Source organism: Barbus barbus (genome assembly GCF_936440315.1).
Source record: "Barbus barbus genome assembly, chromosome: 50".
In the NCBI taxonomy this organism is placed as follows: Eukaryota; Metazoa; Chordata; class Actinopteri; order Cypriniformes; family Cyprinidae; genus Barbus; species Barbus barbus.
The window spans coordinates 11,266,566-11,289,756 of record NC_136728.1 but is presented as its reverse complement, the minus strand read 5'-3'; the positions used below and the strand labels follow the sequence as shown (position 1 = coordinate 11,289,756).

Below are 23,191 nucleotides of genomic sequence, written 5' to 3'. Positions count from 1 at the left end.
TTCTTTTAGGAAATCTGTATATGGCCCTGGCAGTCTATACACAGTAGCCAGAGCAAGAGATCGGAGAGATTTCTTTTGCATATCTAACAGTGTAACATTAAGCAGAAATATTTTGAATGCGTTACACATTGAGAATATCACTATATATTGTTGCAACACCACCGCCACGACCAGTCTGACGGGGCTCATGTTTATAACAGTAGCTTGGTGGAATAGACTTATTTAGACTAAAATATTAATTTGGTTTAAGCTAGGTTTCAGTCAGGCAGAGTACATCAGAATTATTATCTGTGATAATTTCACTTACAATAACTGCTGTGGGTGCGAGTGATCTAATGTTTAGGAGCCCAAGCTTTAAAAATTGTTTTTGTTCATTTATTTTGCATTTTTCTGGTTTAATCACGATCAGATTTTTTTCTAGATCCTGCATTAAATTTATATTTTGACCTCGCTATTCGGGGAACAGACACAGTCTGTATAGATTGGACAACGCAAGTACTTCTATCATTTAGTGGGTAGAACAAAAGTCATCTCAGCAGTTATTTGAGAATTGGCTTACTAGTCATATGGAGCGTAGCGTCCTGGAGATGTTGTCCGACAGGAGTTCTGCTCCGACTCTGCTGGGATACAGGCCATCATCACGAAAAAGCCTAGGACGCTCCCAGAAAAGACTCCAATCATTAACAAAGAGCAGTTTCTGTTCTTTACACCATGACAATAACCATTCCTTTAAAGCAAACAGTCTACTGAACCTTTCGTGTCCTTGTCAATACGTGGGAAGCGGTCCTGACACGATGATCGTCGTTGCGGGCGATGTGCTGCGTACCATCTCAGGCTCCTGAAGTCCCTCTTCAGTGTCTCTGTCTGCCGCAGCTTGGTGTCGCTAACCCCCGTGTGCAGCACGACAGCACCGACGCTCTCGTCGCCCTTCAGGATCGCGGGTATCTGCACAGAAACATCAAGAACATGAGCACCGGAGAAACGGTGAGTGTTCACTTTACCTTCAGCTAACGTAGCATGGACGTGCCGGACGATGGAGTCTCCGACGATCACAGCGTCGCGTTCCGTCTCGCGGAGGGGAGCGAAGCGGTTCCAGGTGGAGATCTCGAAGACCGTAGGCGGCGGAGAGGGAGAGGTCGGCGCCCAGGGCCTGGCTCGCGTCTTCCGCTGCTGGTGCACCCAGGGTCCAGAGTGAAGGACATCTGGGAAGATCGCGTCCTGGGTGCACAGGGCCTGTGCAGAGAAATACATGGAGTAGAGGTGGTGGGAGTGTTAGCAGTGTGCTGTATACTTACCCCGGACTTGTGAGCGTCAGCCCGGGATGTTTCCAGCGCCGCTCTCCGCTCTCAGCTGGGCCTGCTTCTCCACCAGGTCGCGGATCTGCTTCTCTACGACCTCCAGCTTCAGCTATACCGAATGCAGCTCGAATGTGTCCTCACCTGCACTCAGAGGTAGACACAAATCTGCCATTTAAGCAAGTAACAGTGAAACAATGGTAATGTGTGTGAATAGAGTATTAGCAATCTAAGCGAGGTTAGCGGCAGCCATGCTAACGGGCTATAAGCTAATAGCAGACTTGAGAAATCAAAATAAAACTGGTGATAAGGTGCTCTGATTGGTTTTGTTTTAGAATGCTATAGGGGATATATTCACACGTTATAGAAACAAAAATGATAGTGTATAAAATTGTTTTTAAGATAGAAAATAGACGATAAAGAATCAATTTGATGGAGCTCAAACTCAAAACACAGTCACAAATCAGCGCATGCGTATTTTGTGTGTGTGTGTGTGTTTTTGTGACAAATGAGGACATGCATTTGTATAATGGGTATGACATGGGTATTACAAGAAGGTGACTTATGAGGACATTGCCCCATGTCTCCATATTTCAAAATGCTTATAAATCACACAGAGTGAGTTTTTCTTCGAGAAAGTAAAAATGCACAAAGTTTACTGTAAAGGGTAAGTTTAGGTGTAGGGTTGGTGTAGGGCGATAGAAAATACGGTTTGTACAGTATAAAAACCATTACGCCTATAAAGTTAAGTCCAAAGAGCTTTTAAGCAGTGATCTTGAGTAGCATGAATCTTGAGATGTTGGTATAGTGGCCAGTAACAAACAGTTATAAGATCATAAGGCAGATTTCATGCTTCTCATCCTTCATGTCACTGATCTTGAATCATATGATGTGACCACTTTAGAAGCTGCAGCTGTCTCCGTTTTATAATAGAGTTGTCGACAGCTATTGACTCCCTCCACGGTCAGAATATAATACAAATATACACATTGTCAATTATAAAGGGCATTCATTGCAGTGTTTTCTCACACTAATGTTAATCAGATGACTGTATGATGAGCTAGCTTTGGTTTTGTGTAGCCTCCACTATTGTGTCCATGGTCTTTTTGGCAGAGGCTAATTGTGCAAAGGATGCTGTCAGTCAGCAAGGCTTTCATATGCTTAATTTCTTTGATGTAGATGGGCCTTTAGATGCTGTGAGGGACCGAGAAGTCAGGAATAAGGAACACAAGCTTTCCACTAGAAAATGGGTCTTTATTTGAACTTTACAAACTCATAAATCATACAACAAAAGAAACCAACAAACAAAAAGAAAATAAAGTCAAACCATTCAGACGGAAACTAACCAAAAACTAAAAACTGACTTCACAAATGCACAAAGCAACAGCTTATAAAGGGAAAGATGGGCCCATTAGAAATTAAGAGGGAAAGCAACAAACTTTACATTCAACATATAACATTAAATAAATCCAAATTAAATCAAACAGAGAAACACCTTCAATCAAGATAAAGAAAAACAAAATATAATTATATCATAAATGTACAACTAAATAAATCAATTGATAAAGAAATAATCTTTCTCTCCTTCCCCGGGCAACCTCAGTAAATGGTATGTCCTGCCTGGACTCCAAATTTCGTCAAGCCAGGATACAGCTGCAGCGGACCATGTCTGAAGATCGCCACACATCTCCGGTAAACTTAAACTCAAAATAGACACAAATGTAAGTAACAGATACAACGCAACTAATTTGTGTGCACTCCAAATCAGCAACGATGTATATAAGATGGGTTAAATGTAAACATATGAAAACCTAACAATAAAGAACTAATGAATATTGTTTGTTTCATGTGGTTATTAAACTAAACCCAAAATAAATGCAAATGACAAAGGATATTTAAATAAAAATTAATTTTAAACGACTGAACCTATAGATGTGTGTGTGTGTGTGTGTGTGTGCACAAATACATGCAGGTGGATACGTGTGCTGTGTGTGAGAGAGGATACATCCACATTACCACTCTTGTGCGGCCACCACTCAGGCCATCTCAGATGCGATCAAGCCTTGTCTGCTTTACCAAGTTAGTGTGAACTGAGGCCCAAGTTTCCTGTGTCAGCCAGACAGCACACAGCTTCAGTGAAGAAAGGAATCTGGCAAACGCAGTGAACATGATTTAATAATTTGACAAAGAAATCTGAGTTTATTTAAATCAAAAAATAAAATAGTTTTTTTCCCCCACTGTCTTTGGTGCTACTATTGGCACAGAAAATGACACCCTCACCTTGAACCTGAGTGTAAAAGTAGCCAAAGTACAGTGTGATTTAAGCAGCTCCTTAATGTTTAAACACTATTTTGTTGCACTGAGGTTTTATTACATTTCCCTGTTGATCTGCAGGGTTGTTAGTTTACAGTTAGTTACCCTTAAGTTTACAGTAAGTGCTGTTTGAGTCCAGTGTTTCATGATCTGTTGCAACAAAAATATGTTTTGAGCTTCAAGCATAGCAAGGATTAATAACTGCTTACATGATTATTTCTGCCACATTTCACTGACTGTAGAAAGTGAGGTTGCGTACCAGAGCGTACAAAGCTCACACAATAGCACAAATCTAGCAAATGCTCCCAAAAGGATTATTCATGTAAAGCTCCTAAACATTTCCCTTGCACAACATGTAACAGGAGATTAGGATTTCTGTAAGTGTTCTGTGGTTAATTATTTTACATATTATAAAATATGTATATGTATGTGTGGTTTCTCATAACCTCTCTTTCTGTGATATTTTAAGCCTTGTACAGCAGTTTTGAATAATTTTATTAAACTTATGTTTATTTAGTTTTTGTGAATTTGTTTTTTGTTGTGTTTGTGTGTGTGTGTTTTGTTTAACACATTTCAATAGTTTCTTTTTGGTTTAGTTTTTTGTTGTTTTGATTCATTTTTTTGTTTTTTGTTAGATGTGTGCGCGTGTGTGGTTTAACACATTTTTTCATGACATCTGTTCTAGTCAATTTCCCCCTCAATTGGCATAGAAAATCTAGAAAAAAGTGTGCAGGTTATATACAAGCATGGTCATAAATGTCTTTATTTTCATCTTATTCCATTACATTTAGTCATATCTTTTTCTCATTACTCCGCTTATCACACAATATGTATTATAGTCTTTTTAATTATTATACTAATAAAAATTTTGGCATCCAACTGGAAAAATGTTAATTTGCATGCTTTTTAGTTGCTTAACCCTCTGAACAGGCTAAGTAAAGCAGCAGATGAGAGATTAGATTTTTTTTAGATTAGAATTTGTCTATTGTTTTAATATTGTGAAACAGCTTGTTGACTGCTAGCTCCGGGTTTAGCCATCAGCCCCTGGGGTCTGCACTGATCATCTGGATTCAGATGTCTTCTCTTTAGCACACCTTGAGTCAGCGGCAGGGGGTCTTTATCATGACTATAGCACCTCAGCGGGAGACGCAGGGACCGCTGAATTATAGATGAAGATGGGCTTGTGTTCCAGGCAACCTTGAGGCAGGTATTGTATGCGATAGAGGGCAGGTGGAAAAACTACGCGATCAGGACTGTTGTGTTTGTGCATGAGAGTCGAGAGGCAGAAAACTGTTTTCAGAAAACATGCTGTGAAGGTGTTTTTTTTAGGAGTGTTACAATGTAATATATTTTACCTTTTGTTAGATAAAGAACAATCTGTCCTGCACTGTCTTTCAGATCCTCCTTTGGCTGTTCTGCTGAGCGTCCTGTCCTGTGAGACCACTTAATTTTGTCGTCTTTGCGATGTTATTGGTCTTGTGTAGGCCTTGTGTAGCCCTGCAACTACAGGATTCTGCAGAAAGCACAACGGGTTTCCACAAAATTTGAATTCTGTTATTGGCAGAATGGCAAACATCTCTGTTACGGTCATGTTTAGTCATTAGCTTTTTCTTATTATGACAGCATATTGAAAGGGTTTTGATTAAGTGTAATTTAAAGTGGCAGGAGGCCAGCTCTTTGTTTTCTGAGTGACGAATGCGCTCTGGCTGCACTCTGATTAATATTTGTTGAGTACAGAGATTTTATTCTTTTTGCGGTATTTAAAAATGCTTTCAGCAGCTTAAAATCATTTTTGCTGTTATTTTTGTTTTGTTGTTGGTTTTTTGTTTTCTTTTTATTTACCTTTTTGTCTTTTTTTTTGTTTGTTTTGTTTTGGTGGTTTTTATTTATTTATTTTTTTTGTTTTGATGTTTGATTTTTTTTTTTTTTTTTTTATTTAGACTTTTTTTTTGGTTTGGTTTATCATTTTCCCTTTTGTCTGTTGTTGTTTTGACTCCTACAGGCTTATTAATTTTTCATGTTGTTTTTTCATGTTTTGATTTAGTTCAGTTTGGTTTCATTTTGTTTGCTTTTGTTTTTCATGTTTTTTGGTTATAACACATTTTACCATAATTTGCATTGCCATGAATTTTTCCCACATCTGGCACAGGAAATGTGGGGCGGAAATGCGCTGATTATCATTATACAGTGTTGTATCATCATGAAAGCATTTTTTTTATTTTTTACTTTAGTTATTTGGATTGACATTTGGATGTTGATATGATCAAATTATCTTCTTATTGGGCAATTGCACCAATGTGATGTCAGATAAATTTTATAATGGTGCATTCATCACTCTGCGGTCTTTCTTTTCATAGATATAAAATCAGTATTTAATGTTTGTTTGTTTATATGCAGAGGCGTATAAGCTATATAAAGTACATTTAGCCAGTCATCATTGCAAAATAACAATAACAAAATAACAGCATGATCAAGAAATACAAGATTCTTGATCATGCTGTCAGGGTTTATTTTGCAACAACAATCAGCTGGCTAATCTTTCTTTCACTTGTGTATTTGATGTCTGTGACATAGAAACCTCAAACATGCTGAACATTTCCAGTGAAACCACGCCACTGCTGATGTATGTTTCCTGAAGTCGACAGCAGTCTCTCCAGTCTTTCAGTCATGCATTTAAACAAAATGTTTTTCTTTGTGTATTGCCCACAGAGGAGGAGTTGAGGAAGCTCCGAGAGGAGACAAATGTTGAGACTCTGAAGCAGGAGCTGGAGAAAGAGAAATCAAAAAGAGTCGATCTTGAGCAGAAAATGAATGAAATTCTCAGATCCAGGTATGAGAGGTGATGCTCTTCCACAGTAAGGATTCCCACAACTACATTTGGCTACATTATGTTCACTTTTAGTTACTTATGTATTTATTTGTTGTTAATACTGCAAGTAAAGCAATATGTGTGCTTGGTCCAGACTAGAAGATTCACCACCTCCACCTCCAAAACCACAAGTCCCTTCTGTCAATGGAACAGGTAAAGCTCGGTTCATATGAGACGCACTCGCACATTCATATAGAAATTGTAATCTCTAAAAGCAATATGTTATCACTTTCACTTTTGCCTGTTGTTGTTTTAACCCCTACAGGCTTATTCATTATTCACGTTGTTGTTTTTCAACACATTCATCTCTTTTATTCTCTAACAAAGTACTAATATGCATATAGGCTATTTAGCAAAGTAAAGCTACATAAGGTGAATAGATTTTTATATACACAGTATTATTAGAAAATGAACAACTAAGTGACACTACAATAAGACTTATGCCCGAGTAACAAAAATAATATGCATTATATTGTAATAAGCATAAAAATGCAGGCTTTTATTGGTGAATGCATTGAGTAATATTGAATGGTCCAAAACATGATCGCATGTCTAGACCTAAATAAGATGTATATGTGTGTCATCTGGTTTTGAGAGTGACACATTTGGCTTTACTCTTGCTGTGTGTGTGTGTGTGTGTTCTCACATAGAGATGGTTTGGATGTGTAATTACTAGCTGTGGACACACAGTCCCTCATTCAGAATAATCCGGATTCATCAACATTAGAACGAGAAGAACAAATTGAATTGCAAACACATCTGTTCTGCCTGAAATTGTGTGGCGGTTTTGCACTGTGTGGTTAAGAACACTTTATAGTGAATGAGAACCAGTGTCCTTATTCTGTAGTTCATTTGAGGAGCATGATTATAATTTATCCATCACTTCAGCTGATTGATAGAGGATTTAGCTTTTGGCAATCGCTTTCATTCATGCTTCAGATATTTTGTCAAATTTTATAATTTAGTGTACAGCATTCATATTTAATTTTACCTGTAATTAAACATTCCCAACATCCCCTTTTCATTTGGACACCATTCTTAAAACCTAAATATCTCTCTGCACTAGTAGTGTCCCTTTTGAGCAATTCTTGAATGAATGTTTGTGGTAATGCACAATTTGATTTCTGACAATATTATAGTCATTTTAGGTAGTAGATGCTCATGTTTTGAATCTGTTTCATTGAGGTTTTGCACTGTTTGTGAACTGATAGGGGACAAACAGAAGGAGACCTTAAGCTCTCGACTGTGGAAATGGCTTTATGAGCGCTTTGGTGTTTATATCGAAGATTTCCGCTTTCAGCCTGAGGAAAATACAGTCGAGACTGAGGAACCACTAAGTGCTAAAAGGTAACCAGCCCAAACAAAGCCTCATTTGGTTTGTTTAGATTAATAATTTACAGATTTTGAAGAAAGGTTGAACAGAGAACCATTCAAGCCATGGATGGGTCATTCCAGTTATATTGTGCTCTGTAATTCATGGTGTATTTTAAGGAAGTATTTTTATGAGAGAGGTACACCAGACTTAAACAAAAATGAACCCTGGACAGACCCATTCCTTTCATTTTATAATATAATAAAATTAAATCATATAATTTGTATATTTCTGCTATTATTTATGTTTTTGCATTTAAAAAATGAAAGGCATGAGTAAAAAAATAATGTTTTTTAAAAAGTTTGTTTTAAACCTTTTTATAAAATAAAAAAAAATGGAATGGTAAATTTGAGAATTGAATAATTTATAATTCAGTTAACTGTGATTTTTATGAAAAGAAAACTAACATATTTTTTCCAGCCTCTACTGTAGAGCCCAGCTTAGACTCTCGATTTTCCTGCTATTTCTGGCTTTATAATTTCACCCTCCCAACGGGTCTCATTAAATAATTAATTTTCTTTTCTCCTCTTTGCAGATTAACTGAAAATATGAGACGACTCAGTGAGTGTTTTCATTCCGCATCCCAGAAAACTCCCTCCAAGCCATAGCACTAGATATTTTAACTGATTACAGCCCCATTTTAATTCCCAATTAGCCTCTGTTTGAATTCCCGTCACATCATGAAACTGACTGTGTTCTGGTCTATGTGTGTGTGTGTGTTTTCAGAACGGGGTGCTAAGCCTGTAACTAACTTCATGAGGAACCTTTCTGCCTTATCCAGCTGGCACTCTGTCTACACGTCAGCCATCGCCTTTATTGTGAGCACAACCCACACAAACCCCTCAAACATTATTCATCACTGTTTATCATGTTTATGTAGCCACCCGGTCCAAAGTGTCTTTTACTACCATAATGAAAACAAAGAACACATGTCGCCAAGCTCATTGTTATCTGTACATCACCAGTCACGGAAAAGCCCTGCCTCGGGTTAAAGTAATACGTGACCAGTTACACCGTTTAATGTTTAGTAGGTCAGTGTGATAAAAGTTGACTAATTTTAAAATACAAAAGAGTAGATGACTAGTGCCACCACTTTTTTTTTCTGTATGGTGGCTGACATGGTTTTAACATGGCCTTGACATGCCGTCCTTCATTTTATTGTCTTCTTCCCTCATCTTTTCCACAGATCTATATGAATGCTGCCTGGCATGGCTGGGTTATTCCCATGTTTCTATTTTTAGCCATTCTGCGGTTGTCCTTGAATTACCTCATAGCAAAGTACGTCCAACATAATCTATCACTGGTTCAGTTCACAACTAGTTCACAAACCCATGTGCTAGTTGAATGGCATTATAATTATATATCCCTTTAATTATTATTTAGCCTAAAATTATTTATTAAATGCAGTTAACAAATCATTTAAAAAGAGATGTTGAAATGTATTGTTTTGCCATTGCATTGAAAAAAAAATAAGTTACATTTAAATCCTATAATGTAAAAATGGACTTCAAGCTCTTCTGGTCTGTATTTTTTAGAGGTTGGAGGATACAGTGGAGTATTGTGCCTGAGGTCTCCGAACCAGTGGTAAATATAAGCCTCATTCTGAATCATTAACATCATTTTGTTACAGTATTTCCTGGAAAAAAAAAATCCTTAATGCTTTGTTGTTTTTATTAGGAACCTCCAAAGGAAGATCTTACAGTCTCAGAGAAGTTTCAGTTGGTGTTGGATGTTGCACAGAAAGCACAGGTAAGGGATTTGTAGCCTTGTTCTAGCTGTGATCGTGTAATACAGACACCTTTTGCTTTGCTTCACACACAAAGCTGTTGACGCACAAGTGATGTGTTTTCACAGAATCTATTTGGAAAGATGGCAGACGTATTGGAAAAGATTAAAAAGTGAGTATGTTAGATATTGAGATGTGGAACAGGTGGCATGACTGTGTAATGGTTGAGACGTCATTCGGTTCTGCTTTTAATTCTTTTGAGCTGATTCAATACAAACTTTTTAACTTGTGTAGTTTTATATTATATTTTTACATTATTTTATTGTTTAATGTTGTATAAATTCCCCCCCCAAAAAATTAAATGAGAGCAAGTTTAATTTCCTTTTGTAAATTGTTTAATTGACTAGATTACTTTAAAAAAAAAAAAAAAAAAAACTTTTTTTTTTTTTAGTAAAAATATTTTGGCTTTACTTTCACTATTGTGAAAATAAATACTATTATAGATTGTAATGAATTTCATATAAATTAAAATAATATATAATTAATATAAAATATGCATGCCATGATTTTGATAAGATTAATTACATATATATTTACATGCATATATGTACTGTGTTTATGATTGTGGTACATATGAATGTTTTCATTGCAGCCTGTTCATGTGGGTGCAGCCTGAAATCACACAGAAACTGTATGTTGGTTTGTGGGTGGCCTTCATCGCTTCCTGTTTGCTGCCATATAAACTCATGGGCTTCATGATTGGTGAGAAATTCAGTTTGACACGTGACAACAAATTCAGTTTTGTTGTTTTTTTTGGGGGGGGGCTCAAGTCTCTAATTTTCACCTGTTGTTATATGCAATATTTGTAGGTGTCTATGCCGGCATCAAATTCTTCATCATCGACTTCATCTTCAAAAGCTGCCCCAAACTGAGGGACAAGTATGACACACCCTACATTGTATGGACCAATTTACCCACAGACCCACAACTCAAAGAGCGTAACAATGCCACTGTGAGCAGACGGGTGAGTGAAACTGCGCGCTTCATTGTTCCCACTCGAAAAGCTTGTAAAATATTAATCCTGATTCCTCTTTGTCTCTTTGTGAGGAGGAACTCGTCAGTTATGACTGAAAATGAATAAAGATTTCCTCTTGTAGTTAGTTGCCTTCATTTAGCTAGGATACAACTCCTGTTCAAGAGTGACTTGGCCAAGATGGCAATAAGAATACTGTTACTATATATTACATAGGATTAGAGTTTATATAGAATAAGAGTTTTACCTTGGTACTAGTAACATACATCTCAAATCAGTTAAATATAATGCCAAATGAGATTTTAAAAGAAATAAAACAAAAAATAATAAATAAACACAATGGAGGTGTGTGCATGATTTGTTTTTTTTTTAAGTCAGGCAACAGAGGATACATAAAGTTAATTAATGGTAGGATTTTGGTTTGTGTGATGGTCTGTCACATGTTTATTCTGTTATTTTTCCTCTCTCAGCTGTCTGGGTTTGAAAAGGTAGGGATCTAGTGTGGCCTATGGTTTGACAACAGTGCCTGTGTTTGCCACCAATGGCTGGTCCTGCGTATGTGTGTTTATATATGTGTGTGTGTGTGTTGTCAGGAATATGCAATATGACAATGAAAACATCTGTTGGCAATTGGATCAAAAACTGTTGATTTGATAATGCATCTTCTCAGTAATTTGTCCAAAAAGTCGACAAGAATGTAAAGAAAAATACCAAGATGTTTTTGATCCATCGTCATCAGACAGATAGTGTAGATATTCTGAGTGTGTGTGTGTGTGTGTGACATGCTGGGTTTATATCTGAGAGTTTCTCTACTGTAGTATACCGTAGTATTATAAAAGGCCTAATAGTATTTTGAAGCATTGACTACATCAGAGAAGTCAAGCTTTCACATACCTATTTTAGAAACTTTATGGAGACATTTGTTGAGAAATAAAAGGCAACAATCATCTCTGTATTCATACACAACTTTCAGATTTTTTTCCACTTGATTATATAATGTCTTGTGTAGGTGTCTAGAAACTCTGAAAAGCTTGGCTCTTCTGGTGTGGCCACAGTGTCGTTTTTATTTAAGCTAGTTTACAGTTGCTTAAGTAGAGATCAGATTAATTATATTAGAAATTAAGTATGCATACATTTACTTTCAGTATGGTTGATATTTAAGTAATGTTGGATCCAGGTTTTTGTCATGTTTGAGCGCTGGCCTTGAATAAGCTGCATTTTAGTCAAGTTGTGTCAGAGTTAGTCAGCATTTCTTTTACAGATGTATTTGCAGACAAGTCAAATCTATGCACGATGAAGAATAGTTTTCTGCAAATATAAGGGTGTTTCTTTAACTGTGGCCACTTGACTTGTATGTTTAGCAAATAGTAATTTATATAATTTTTCTACCAACGAATTAGACATGCATGATTAACAGGAGATTTTATCAATTTTTTACATAATGTATAAAATGGCTTCATTTTGTTCTTTATATGATTATTATTAGTAGTAGTATTTGTATTGGTGTTAGTAAGACAAATAGATGTTAAAATAGTTTTTTCAGTATATTTTTATCAGTAATAATAATAATGTATCAAGGATTTAATTTTAAATTGTATTTAAATGTATTCCAACAACAACAATTTTTAATCTTTATTATTTATTGCCATGCTAAGATTTTGTTTTTTAATTATTTTTAATGTTTTTTATTTTTATATAATACTATTATATTTTAATTTAAAACAATAAAATCTATTCACAAGCAAATAAGAATATAGCCAAAATAAATCATGATAGCATTGCAAAGTTTCTAGATTTGAATGATTTATTCATTTAAATTTAAAATAATATATGTATTTGTATATAACAAAAAGTTCTTCTGTTCATTTTGAGGAAAATCGACCTAAAAGTGCCCATAGTTGAAGAAATGCCCATAAGTCTTTCTCAAATGACATCTGTCTTGTTCAGCCCCAAACTTCTTAACGCATAAATAAACTAATATCTTGGTAATGTGTTGGTGAGTGGTAACACCTATGATAAGTGGCTGTTTAACTCCGGCTTTGAGCTTTGCACTGGTCCTCAGCACCCTCCAGGCATCCCTTGCTACTGTTTGGCATCCAACCCAGAGAACTGAATCTGGCACCAGCTGATCTCAGGAGTCCACATGCAGCTGAGACACTGACCATCATTCACTCTGCTAGGTCACCACTGCTGCTTGGCTCAATAACACACACTGGTTTAATAACGGTTGACAAGCTTCCCCCACATGGGTGCTGCTGTTGGGGCCCTCAAGTGCTGATCGAGGATCAATTCTGTTCTTTATCTGGTTAGGTGTTCAAGGATAGCATTGATCCTTCACTGGCACACAGGAACCTTGCAGTTCTGGGGTTGTACTTGCATGTCCTGCTCCTAAATCACTCGTTTCGCTTGATCTTCACAACAGATCCAGCCAGTGGTAGCGCGCGGTAATCAGTCGGCCGGGATGTCATGCGGGATTGGCCGTGAGGAGGAAAGCGGACGGGCCTACAACACCAAAAGAGGGCCTTTTCATGAAGTCTTCAACTTGTCAGAGAATGAGCGCCCTCTGTCAGGTGGGAAGAGAAACTGCACTAGCCTATGAAAGTTTTCATATGTATTTGCTGTTGTTTAGCTGTAAAACAATGTGATTTGATTCACAGTGTGCGAGAACGGGTGGAGATGTTGCTTGATCAACAGGGACAGAAAAATGCCAACCGACTATATCCGCAATGGTGTCCTCTACGTCACAGAAAAGTATGCATGTTCAGATGTTCAAATAGCAGTATTTTTTATTTTTTTGCTGTTTTGCAAATTAATCATTTTTGGGGCTTTTCCAGAATCAGCAACATTGCATTAAATAGCAATATTTACAAATTACGTTTTCTCCAAACAAAGGTGTAAATGTTTTGTCGTACTTTAAGTGTAATAACTATAGGCTTTGTTAGGCCAGCATAGTACCTTGTGATAAAAGTATGTGTTTTGTGTTTTTAGTTACCTGTGTTTCGAGAGCTCCAGCTCCCGGGCAACGTCCTCGAAGAAAAATAAAGTCATCAAGCTCCAAGACATCACGGATATTCAGAAGGTCTTACAGATTTTTTTTATTGATGTTCGTTGATGTTTATTGAATGTTTAGTATATTACTGTATTTCTCCACTCTTGTTAACAGTACAAAGTGTTGTCAGTATTGCCTGGATCTGGGATGGGGATCTCAATTACAACACCATCCACTTTAAAGGTATTGCATATCTCTGTGTGTGTGTGTGTGTGTGTGTGTGTGTGTGTGTGTATGCGTGCATGCATATATACAAATGCTGGGTTAAATACAACCCAGTGCTGGGTAAATATTGGACAGAACACATGCTGGGTTGGGTTAAATATTGGGTTAAATGTTAAACCAAACTTCTGGGCAGTAACCCAACCTCTGGGTCTAAACTACCCAATCGCTGGGTTCGTCCATATTTTAGCCAGCGCTGGGTTGTATTTAACCCAGCATTTTTTAGAGTGTACATATGCGTGCGTGTGTATGTATATAAATATTTAAAATTTTAATTTACAAAGCTTAATTAATTGGATCATAAATACAGGAAAAATAGTAATATTGTGAAATTATTACGATTTGTCTTGTATTTCAATGTTTAAAAATGTATTTTTTTTTTCTCTGATGGCAAAGCTGAATTTTCAGCATCATTACTCTAGTCTTCAGTGTCACATGATCCTTCAGAAATCATTCTAATATGCTGCTCAAGAACTTGTATTATTTTCAATGTTGGAAACTGTTGTGCTTAATACTTTTAGGATTCTTTGATGAATACAGAGTTCTAAAGAGCAGCTTTTATTTGAAATAGATTTTTTTTGTAACAATGTAAAAGTCTTTACCTCTTTTCTTAGTAAAAACTAAAAACTTTGAGTATCTTTGCACAAAGGTTTCATTAAATTAATTAAAATAGAAAATCTAGCCATGTAACTTTTTCTTTGCTGTATTCTTACTTTTATTATATAATTGGCTCTTAATATTAGGATATTAAGTTTTTTCAAGGTTATTGTCACTTGCTGTGAACCAAAGTTCAATTCCACCCCCTCTTCCAGCCAGGTTCCTTTGCACGTTTTATTATTGGATCCACATCAAGGTACATTTGTGTCATCAGCACTAGTCCCTCAGTGATGACTAGCAGCAGCTGTTCACCACTGTAGCTAAAGAAGCAGCAAGTAGGCTAATTGTTTAGCCTGCACACTATCTGAAATAACTGAAGAGAAACTGCATTAATAGCATTGGTTATGTTATATGATATGAGACATAATCAAAGATGTTAATTGTCACATTTAAGATGGCTTAAAATGATTTTTCTACATCAGGCTAACTAGATGAACCCAGTACTGATGTCAGACATTCTTCAGTGTGAAAGCACGAGCTAAGAATTGTCACTTGTCTTTTCCACAGCCTCTAGTGTTTGGTGCCATGATTCATCGGGACGAGGCCTTCGATGCCATTTACACTCAGTACATGAAGATCGTGAATTCCACAGCTGCTACGACAGTGACAAACCCAGAGACATAGTCTCATCAGGATCAACATATGACATAAGGTAGTCCATAAGGCAGCCCTAACCTTAATGTAGCACTATCCTAAACCCCTATACGGAGACAGTGGCTTCCAGAAGTTGCCCACCCCATCTCCAACCCAAAACAATGGAGAAACCGCAAAGAAACTTTTTCATATTCTCTTTTAGATTCTACGTGAGTATTAGGAGGAGTATTTTATATAATGTTCTCTCAAACAGCGAACTATAATCTTACACAAGTGTTTATCAGGATGGGTCTTGTTTTATAAGGTTAGGGGTTCGTTGTGCTTCTTACTTGTGTGTCAGAACAGGAGCTGGTACTCCTTTGTGTCTCTTGGAGGGCTTTGTGTGATCCTTGTGTAGTCAGACCATATAACCGTCTCTGAACTTGCCGCCATTTTCACTTAATTGCATCACCGCTGGCCTAGTGTTGCTGAGAGCTTTTAGATGTGATTTAGGGGGAAAAGGAACAGACTTAACCGTCAAATGAAATCCATATTCGCAAAGCAGCTCGTAACCGCCGGCCACATTGTTCCTTGGGGCGCGCCAATTTTCTCTTCAGTATTTGTGATACTTGTGTTAACTAGAAACAACCTCATATTTTAAAGGAGTGGGGCACATAAAAATAACAATTTCACCGTTTACTCTCCCTCATGTTGTTTTAAACTCGTAAAACACAAAAGAAGATATTTAGGCCAAGCTGTAATGTCCAAGCTGCTCTTTTCCTTACAATGGAAGTCAATTGTTTAGGGGATAGTTTACCCAGAAATGAAAATACTGTTACCATTTACTCACACTCATGTTGTTCCAAACCAGTATGACTTTTTTCCCTCTGTGGGATGCAAAAGAAAATGTTTTTTTAAAGAATTTTTAAATGTTTTTGTCCATTCAATGAAAGTCAAATCATTTATATTCTGCAGAGCAAAGTCATACAGAATATTAATTTAAGAAACTCATACTAGTTTGGAATAACATCAGAGTGCATAAATAATGACAGAATTGTCATTTAATCTTTTTTTTTCAACTTAAAGCACAAAAATATCACCAGGTTTACCCATAAAACAAATGTGCACAAATAAAGGACTTTTCAAACTAAACCGGAATTAGTTAGTTTTGGTAAGATATTCTCATTCCTCATCATTGAGCCCTGAGGTTTTGAAGTATTTAATGCCTTTTTGAATATGTTGGCACTGGTTAGAGAAATGTCTTTGTTTACTAATATTGTACCCCAAAATAAGATGTAATTACTTAAAAAGAACCACAGACTAATTTCTGTAATGGATGTAGTATGGTATGATTTTTTTATGGTATGAAGTGTGCATAGGCGAACTGCAAAATTAACATGCTACATAAAAGTACTACTTCCAAATACACTGTTTTACTCATTTATGCATAACATTTTTATTTTGTAACTTTTGACTATGCAGCCTTCAAAATCTCCTTTTGGAATTAAAGCAGGGCTTTTCTTTCTTAAGAGAGGAGAGTCGTATAGTACGTCGTGATTTTTGGCATATTGGTCCCCAACACTTTTCTTGGTTTTCAAATTTTTATGCATTTCAAAATGTGCTGCACTAAATTGCACTGTTGCTTTTTCATTTGGTCTATCCGTTTTAATGGAACACTCCACTTTTTTTGGAAATTTTACAACTCATTTTACAACTCCCCTAGAGATAAACAGAGATAACCAGCGATTTTCTAGGCTGATAATGGCTAAGAACTATACTCTCATAATCAAGGAAATTTGCTGCCGTACCATGAGTGCAGCAACTCGAAACTCTCTTTAGTCATTTTTGAGTGAGATGCTAATGGTCTAATCCGAGTCAATGATCTATGCTAAGCTAAGCTAAAAGTGCTACCGCCAGACCCGGAGATCGGCTGAATGAGTTCAAAAACGGTAAAACTCAACTGTTTAACTCTAGGGGAGTTGTAAAATGAGCCTATTTCCAAAAAAAGTGGAGTGTTCCTTTTAAGCCTTGTTTCTCACCTGCCTTATTCTGCCTTATTTTGTGTTCTTTAGAGCAATTTGACACTTTTTGATCATTTTGAGTCCGTATGTGTCTGTTGGGGTTAGACTCTGGACTCCTTGGATGCTGTTTACCAAGTTTACAAAATAGCACTTTTGGGCTTTCTAAATATATAGGCACTTAAATGGAGGAAGACCATTTAGTTAGAATAAATATGATGCTAATATTGTCTGTGCAGAAGTATGTATTTGTGAAACGCATAAATAGTGCGCCTTGGTTTATTAATTTCACCTTTTAACATTGATTTCTAAACAAATTCCATTAATTATTGAATCTTAAAGTGGAAAAATTGACCACCAATGATTGTCATTTGCCAAATAAATGTGTATTGTTGTTTGCGCTCTGTTTCTGCCCCAGAACAGTTCTGTTTACAGACATTTGTGTTCCACAAAAGGCTATTTTGATCCCTGGACCAATGGGGGCATGAAAATTAGCCTCTTTTTTTTTTTTTTTTTGCCTGTGGTGATTGTTGAAGAAGCTAAAAAATCATGGATTTTAAATGCCTTGTTGAAAACATTTGATTCTATTTTGCATTATAACACATTCTTCATCCAGCTTTAAGAATGATTATTGTTCCCTGGAAGCTGTTGGCTATAGCATGGAGGGGTGTTGTATTATTTCACTCAGTGTATTTCCCTATTCAAGTCGTTTTACGTTTCAGTCAATTATCTGTTTAGTTGGATGTAACGCACAGTTGACACAATCACATTTGGTACGGCCACGACGACTGGGTTTAATGAACAACCACCGTAAATTACTCCGAGTGAATCTCATGTGCTGAATGTGACTGGATGTTTGTTTATCGAACATTTGTATTTACACTGGATGTACATGTCTGGTAAACTCGTTCCTGCTTTCCTCTGAATACTCCTCATTGGAGAAGAAATAAAATCTTGAGTTCTTTGTAACCTTTATTGCTTGTTTTCTATTTTTTTCCACTTGTAGGCATAGCTAAACAGTGTTATACATTGAAATAAATGCATATGAACTTTACACAAATGTAAGTTCCGATATATCAGAGTGCACACAGATAGTGATGTTTCACTAGAGGGCATCACTTGTAGCTTTAAAAAGGGTAAACATGATTTGTAGAGGGTCTTCATTACTGTATATGCTTCTAATGCTTATAAGGAAGCTATAGATTTAAGCAAATTATTCAGATAGATGATATAAAACAACTTGGATCACGTAGTAGTAGTATAGAGGAAGGACAACGATATTTGATACGAAAGGGCGCTCTAATTTTTACAAAAGAACAATTACATAATTTAAAGGGCTCAATTCCTTAATTTAATCAGGAAAATAAGTTCACCTTGTTGCATTAAATGCCTACAGTTAAATTTAGGTGGTCAAAAACAGTTTTCTGTAAATATCAGCTGGTTTGGTGCAAATATGCAACCTTTTTTGTATTGATATAACTAAAAAACATCTAAAGCGAGGTTCAGTAACATTTAACATTCAGCAAATTTGCACCTTTGAAATCCATTCGTTACGATAAGAATCCATGCAATTAGGAATTTTGCACACAGGTGAAGGATTTCCCCGTGCAGATTTCGCAACTCATTCAGATTTTGCAACTGGTTCAAGAAATTGCAGCATTGACTGCTTGGATTGAATCTGTGTGAACTGTACTTTACATTGCTGCACTATTGACAGTTGGACTTTTTTGTCTAAACTTTTACTAATATGAGCACAATTTTAGAAGAAAGATTGCAGATCCATTTGAGTGGAAAGGGGGTTTTAGTCACAATCAAGTTATTTATTGTCAGTCTAAACAAAGTCTAAAAGAACTTTTCTAACTACTCACCTGTTTGCCTGTTATAAACGCATGAATCTGCCAAAGGAGCACTCTGCTTATAGATCGATATTTTATACCACCTCATTAAAACTTACTATTGATTGATTTTAATGCAGACTAATGACAAATTGCATGTACCAGGGTATGTTTTTTTCAATACAGTTCTTCAGAAAGTGCTGGAGGGCTATTAATACTAGCTGTAGTTCCTGGTAGTCCAGGGGGATACTCGTGGGGCTGGATACAGTTTCAGCTGCATCTGTGGGTAAAACATCTGTGTCTCCCAATCCTGTGTACTGAGACGATTGAGAGATGCACACAATGTTCACTTGTATTGCGTACGTCAACATACCAGCTACAGTATCAGTTTATTACAGATACTACGTGATTTATGGGCGTTCCAATTTAAGAATTGTTGAGGAATGATGTTTACCTGTGTTCTATTTCACAGAATTTTGCACAACTTCCCACCTTAGTCTTTCGTTTTTTCTTTCACTTTCTTGTGTTGCTGCTAAGGAAATTAGTGATTTAATTATTTTTTTAATCAAGCTTTAATTTTTTTTTATCACTCATATGTATCCCTTTTTTCCATGAAAATTTTGACAATTTATTAATGTATCCATTTTTAAGTTTTTACATAATGCTTCATCCACACCGCTAGGTATCAGTATAAGCCCAAGACGACAGCATAGTGCAACAAAAAAATTACTATATGTACCTTTCAAGGATCATGTTTTTGTACAGGTAAAGAAAAGAAAATAGCCATTTTTGTTACAAAAACGCTTTAAAATCCAAATTTAGCCTCAAAATGAAGCTTTTGGCTCATATGCCTTCATATAGGATCATATGCCTTCATTAAAATGACCTTGAAGAAGATTTGCTTTGATGTTCATTCACACCCAAAACCAATGCTTTAATGTTGCACAGGACACCCTTCAAGGCTTCCTTCCAGCAGATCCGACCGCGGCTTGACAGCAGACTGTGTCTGTGATTAAAAAGGGCAAGTCTTAATCAAGGCCTGTAATCATAATCCGGAAAGAGCCAGGAGAGGAACAGAGCATGCAGAAGATACCTTCCAACCTTCCGGATCTCCACTCTCAGGTTTCACCCCCTTGCTTCATGCCAAGGTCACCTATCAGCAAAAACATGCTCATCAAACTCAACTGACACCCTGCTAAAACCGGTGACCATCAAATCCCGAGAACTGGTGCAGTGCCTTGCAGTCGTATTCACTTTCTATGAAGGAAGCCTTGATCTGTGGCAGCTAAAGGTGTCGAAGTCAGCAGCAACTTAGCACGGTCTCACACTACGAACCTGCTGAGCTCCAGAAGCAGGTGTTTCTTAGCTTGTTTCGACAAAAATATTTTTCCCCTTAAATGTAGTAATTAGATGTTGCTGCAAACAATCTTGTGGTCCATTTAGGTCATGTTAGAATATGTTTAAATGGGATAAAAATGTTTAAGAGGCTGATCATTTAAAGGAAAATCTCTCGGCAGTCTTCCTTCTGTCATCTGAAGCTATCATCACCCCTCACCCATATATCAGCCTGTGTCACCTCTGGCTCAAAGGCCATTGCTATATTAGCTATAACACATTAGCTCACTGGTAGCAAAGTCTTATAGTTACTATAAATCAGTAATAATAATCTCAAATGTCCAAATAATTATCTTGAAGTTCCAGCCCATTTTTTTTTTTTTTTTTTTTTATCAATGTCATTTGACCTTTTTAACAGTAATTTTAAAAAAACTAATTATAAAATATTACAATTTATTATTGTTATCTATAAATAAGCAATAATAAAAATAACAAAATTATATCTATAAATAAAAACAAAAATAAATTAGTCCAGATGACTTGCATATTTCTAATTATCCTGTAGTCATATAACTGACTTTAACTGCGCTTATTTATACAATATTATTATTAATACTATATTTATTTTTTTATATGTATGTGTATTTATATATATATATATATATGTATGTATATTAGTGTACTGTTAAAGCATTTAGTAGTTTTTTAAATTAGGTTTACTTTAATTTTAGTTTACATTTCTGCAATTTTGTATACTTTCTTAATTTGTATTAGTTATTTTCTTAAATATTTCTATTAGGGCTGTCAAATCAATTAATCGCATTCAAAATAAAAGTTTGTGTTTACATGATGTGTGTGTACTGTATATAGATGTGTATATATAAATACACACGTGCATATATTTATAATCATTTCTGAAATGTATGCATGTATTCACAGTACACACACTTATGTAAACACAAACTTTTATTTTGGATGTGATTAATCGTGATTAATCGATTTTAGTACTTAAAGTAAAAAAACTTTAATCTAATATTTATGTTTCATTTTATTTCAGCTTTATTTCAAAGTTCTAGTTTCATTTTACAATACCAACACTACTTATTTGTTATTTGGAACTTGATAGCCCAATTCCCATTCACTTTGGCTGTCCAAGAAAAAAGGCAGCCCGGACATTCACACAATGACATGAGGCTGAGTAAACGATATAATTTTAGGCTGAACTATCCCTTTAAGAAGGAATGTGACCTCAAATGCAAATCAACTGTGCCAAAACATACTTAGTACGTGAATGAGTACGGATTTGTCCCACTATAACACGCACAAGAGTTTTTGAAGGTACTATCACACACAGGGGATGGTGAAAGTATTAAGCTGCCTGTTAGACATGAGTTTGTAATATGAGCCGATAAACTGAACCGAGATGCTTGCGGGTAAAATCATCAGAGCTTTATTTAGCCATAGGAAAGACTCTTATAATATTATATACACAACTGCACAGAAGCAGAGAGTAACTTTCATTGACGATTATCAGCGCCACAGGTCTCAGCTCCATATTAATATCTTTGAAATTTGAGAGCCTAAGGGTTGTCATAGCTGAAAACATGTTAAATTTCCATGCATGTACCATTACACCGTCACACATGAGGTGGAACGCGAGCCCAGATTCCTCAGGAGCCTGACGGCATCTGAACATTCCATGCTGACGTTTGGGTGTGAACGGAATGATGATATCTCATCTCATTGGGCCATCCTTCACTCACATGGCCAGCGCTGGTGCCATTTATTAAGGTGGCATATTGTTTACTGTCAACATTTTCCCCTCATGGGAATCCCTGGCCTTTTCTGCCCTGGCTTGAGGGATTTGCCTGTTTATCGGGTCCATCTCCAAGACTCAATCTGCTGTTACTGATTGCTTGGAAGTGCCTTCGTGATTTTTCATGTCTGTTTATATCCAGTTATTTTTAATGTCGGAAAGTAACAGTTTTGTAAGCTTCATTAATAAAAAAGACAGAGACTAAGCAAGTTATAGTACCCAACAATATATGTCTCACAGAAAGATGGAAAAATATAATTCTACATGAAATCATAAAACACATCTAACCATATAATTGCAGTTAAGAATCCCTTCAGAAGGGAGGGAAAAAACACTTTCTATCTTTTGTTGTTGAAATAAGTTGCAAGTCTAGTGAAACTTTTTGGTGTCAGTATTAGCCTGCGTATCAGCCTTCACTCTTAAAAATAAAGATGCTTCACGATGCCACAGAAGAACCTTTTTGTCTAAATGCTTCCATAAAGAACCTTTAACATCCGAAGAACCTTTCTGTTTCACAAAAGGTTCTTTGTGGCGAAAGAAGGTTCTTCAGATTATAAAAATGTAAACACGAGATAAAAATGATTCTTCTATGGCATCGCTTGAAGAACCTTTTGAAGCACCTTTATTTTTAAGAGTGTTGCATATAAGTTGCATTCACACCAAAAAAGATGACCAATGCTCAAAAAAAAGTAAGTAATTAGGCCTACTAGCTACTAATTTCATCCGACAGTGTAATTAGATTACTGTACTAATTCTCTAAAATGTATTGCATTAGGCCTACTCATTACTAAATCCTATATTAACCTTGACGAGGATAGACATGGAACTTTTCATTCTTTCAAATAAATAATATCAAATTAAATCAATTATTCTTGAACTGACCAAAGTATTTGAAATGAAAAGGTAACATTAAAAACATACATTGTTATCATTAGTCATTAAATTTTGATGTTAAATCCACTGATGTTTTATGGAGAATTGTTCTATATATTACATCAGAAGTAGCCTAACTGTAATTAAATTAGGCCTACAGAACAATTAAGAGTAATCCCTTAGGCCTACTTTAGTTTTTGAATTA

At 36.1% G+C, this 23,191-nt stretch overlaps 1 protein-coding gene across 3 annotated transcripts in view; it reads left to right on the top strand.

Annotated features, from left to right (window-relative positions):
• Positions 1–18,101, top strand: part of gramd4b (GRAM domain containing 4b) — a 32,223-nt gene extending 14,122 nt beyond the window's left edge. The window contains exons 4-20 of one of the 3 annotated variants that reach the window (XM_079414273.1): positions 6,318–6,438; positions 6,572–6,630; positions 7,689–7,824; positions 8,385–8,410; positions 8,576–8,667; positions 9,036–9,127; positions 9,385–9,433; positions 9,527–9,598; positions 9,704–9,747; positions 10,228–10,337; positions 10,445–10,599; positions 11,079–11,096; positions 13,031–13,178; positions 13,266–13,359; positions 13,597–13,687; positions 13,772–13,840; positions 15,044–18,101. In XM_079414273.1, coding sequence (XP_079270399.1) covers positions 6,318–6,438; positions 6,572–6,630; positions 7,689–7,824; positions 8,385–8,410; positions 8,576–8,667; positions 9,036–9,127; positions 9,385–9,433; positions 9,527–9,598; positions 9,704–9,747; positions 10,228–10,337; positions 10,445–10,599; positions 11,079–11,096; positions 13,031–13,178; positions 13,266–13,359; positions 13,597–13,687; positions 13,772–13,840; positions 15,044–15,160 — 1,493 coding nt within the window. In that variant the 3' untranslated portion in view covers positions 15,161–18,101. Of the gene's footprint in view, positions 1–6,317; positions 6,439–6,571; positions 6,631–7,688; positions 7,825–8,384; positions 8,411–8,575; positions 8,668–9,035; positions 9,128–9,384; positions 9,434–9,526; positions 9,599–9,703; positions 9,748–10,227; positions 10,338–10,444; positions 10,612–11,078; positions 11,097–13,030; positions 13,179–13,265; positions 13,360–13,596; positions 13,688–13,771; positions 13,841–15,043 lie in introns of all 3 variants that reach the window. The other 2 variants (XM_079414275.1, XM_079414274.1) reach the window with 2 other exon arrangements.
• Positions 18,102–23,191: the final 5,090 nt, after the last annotated feature.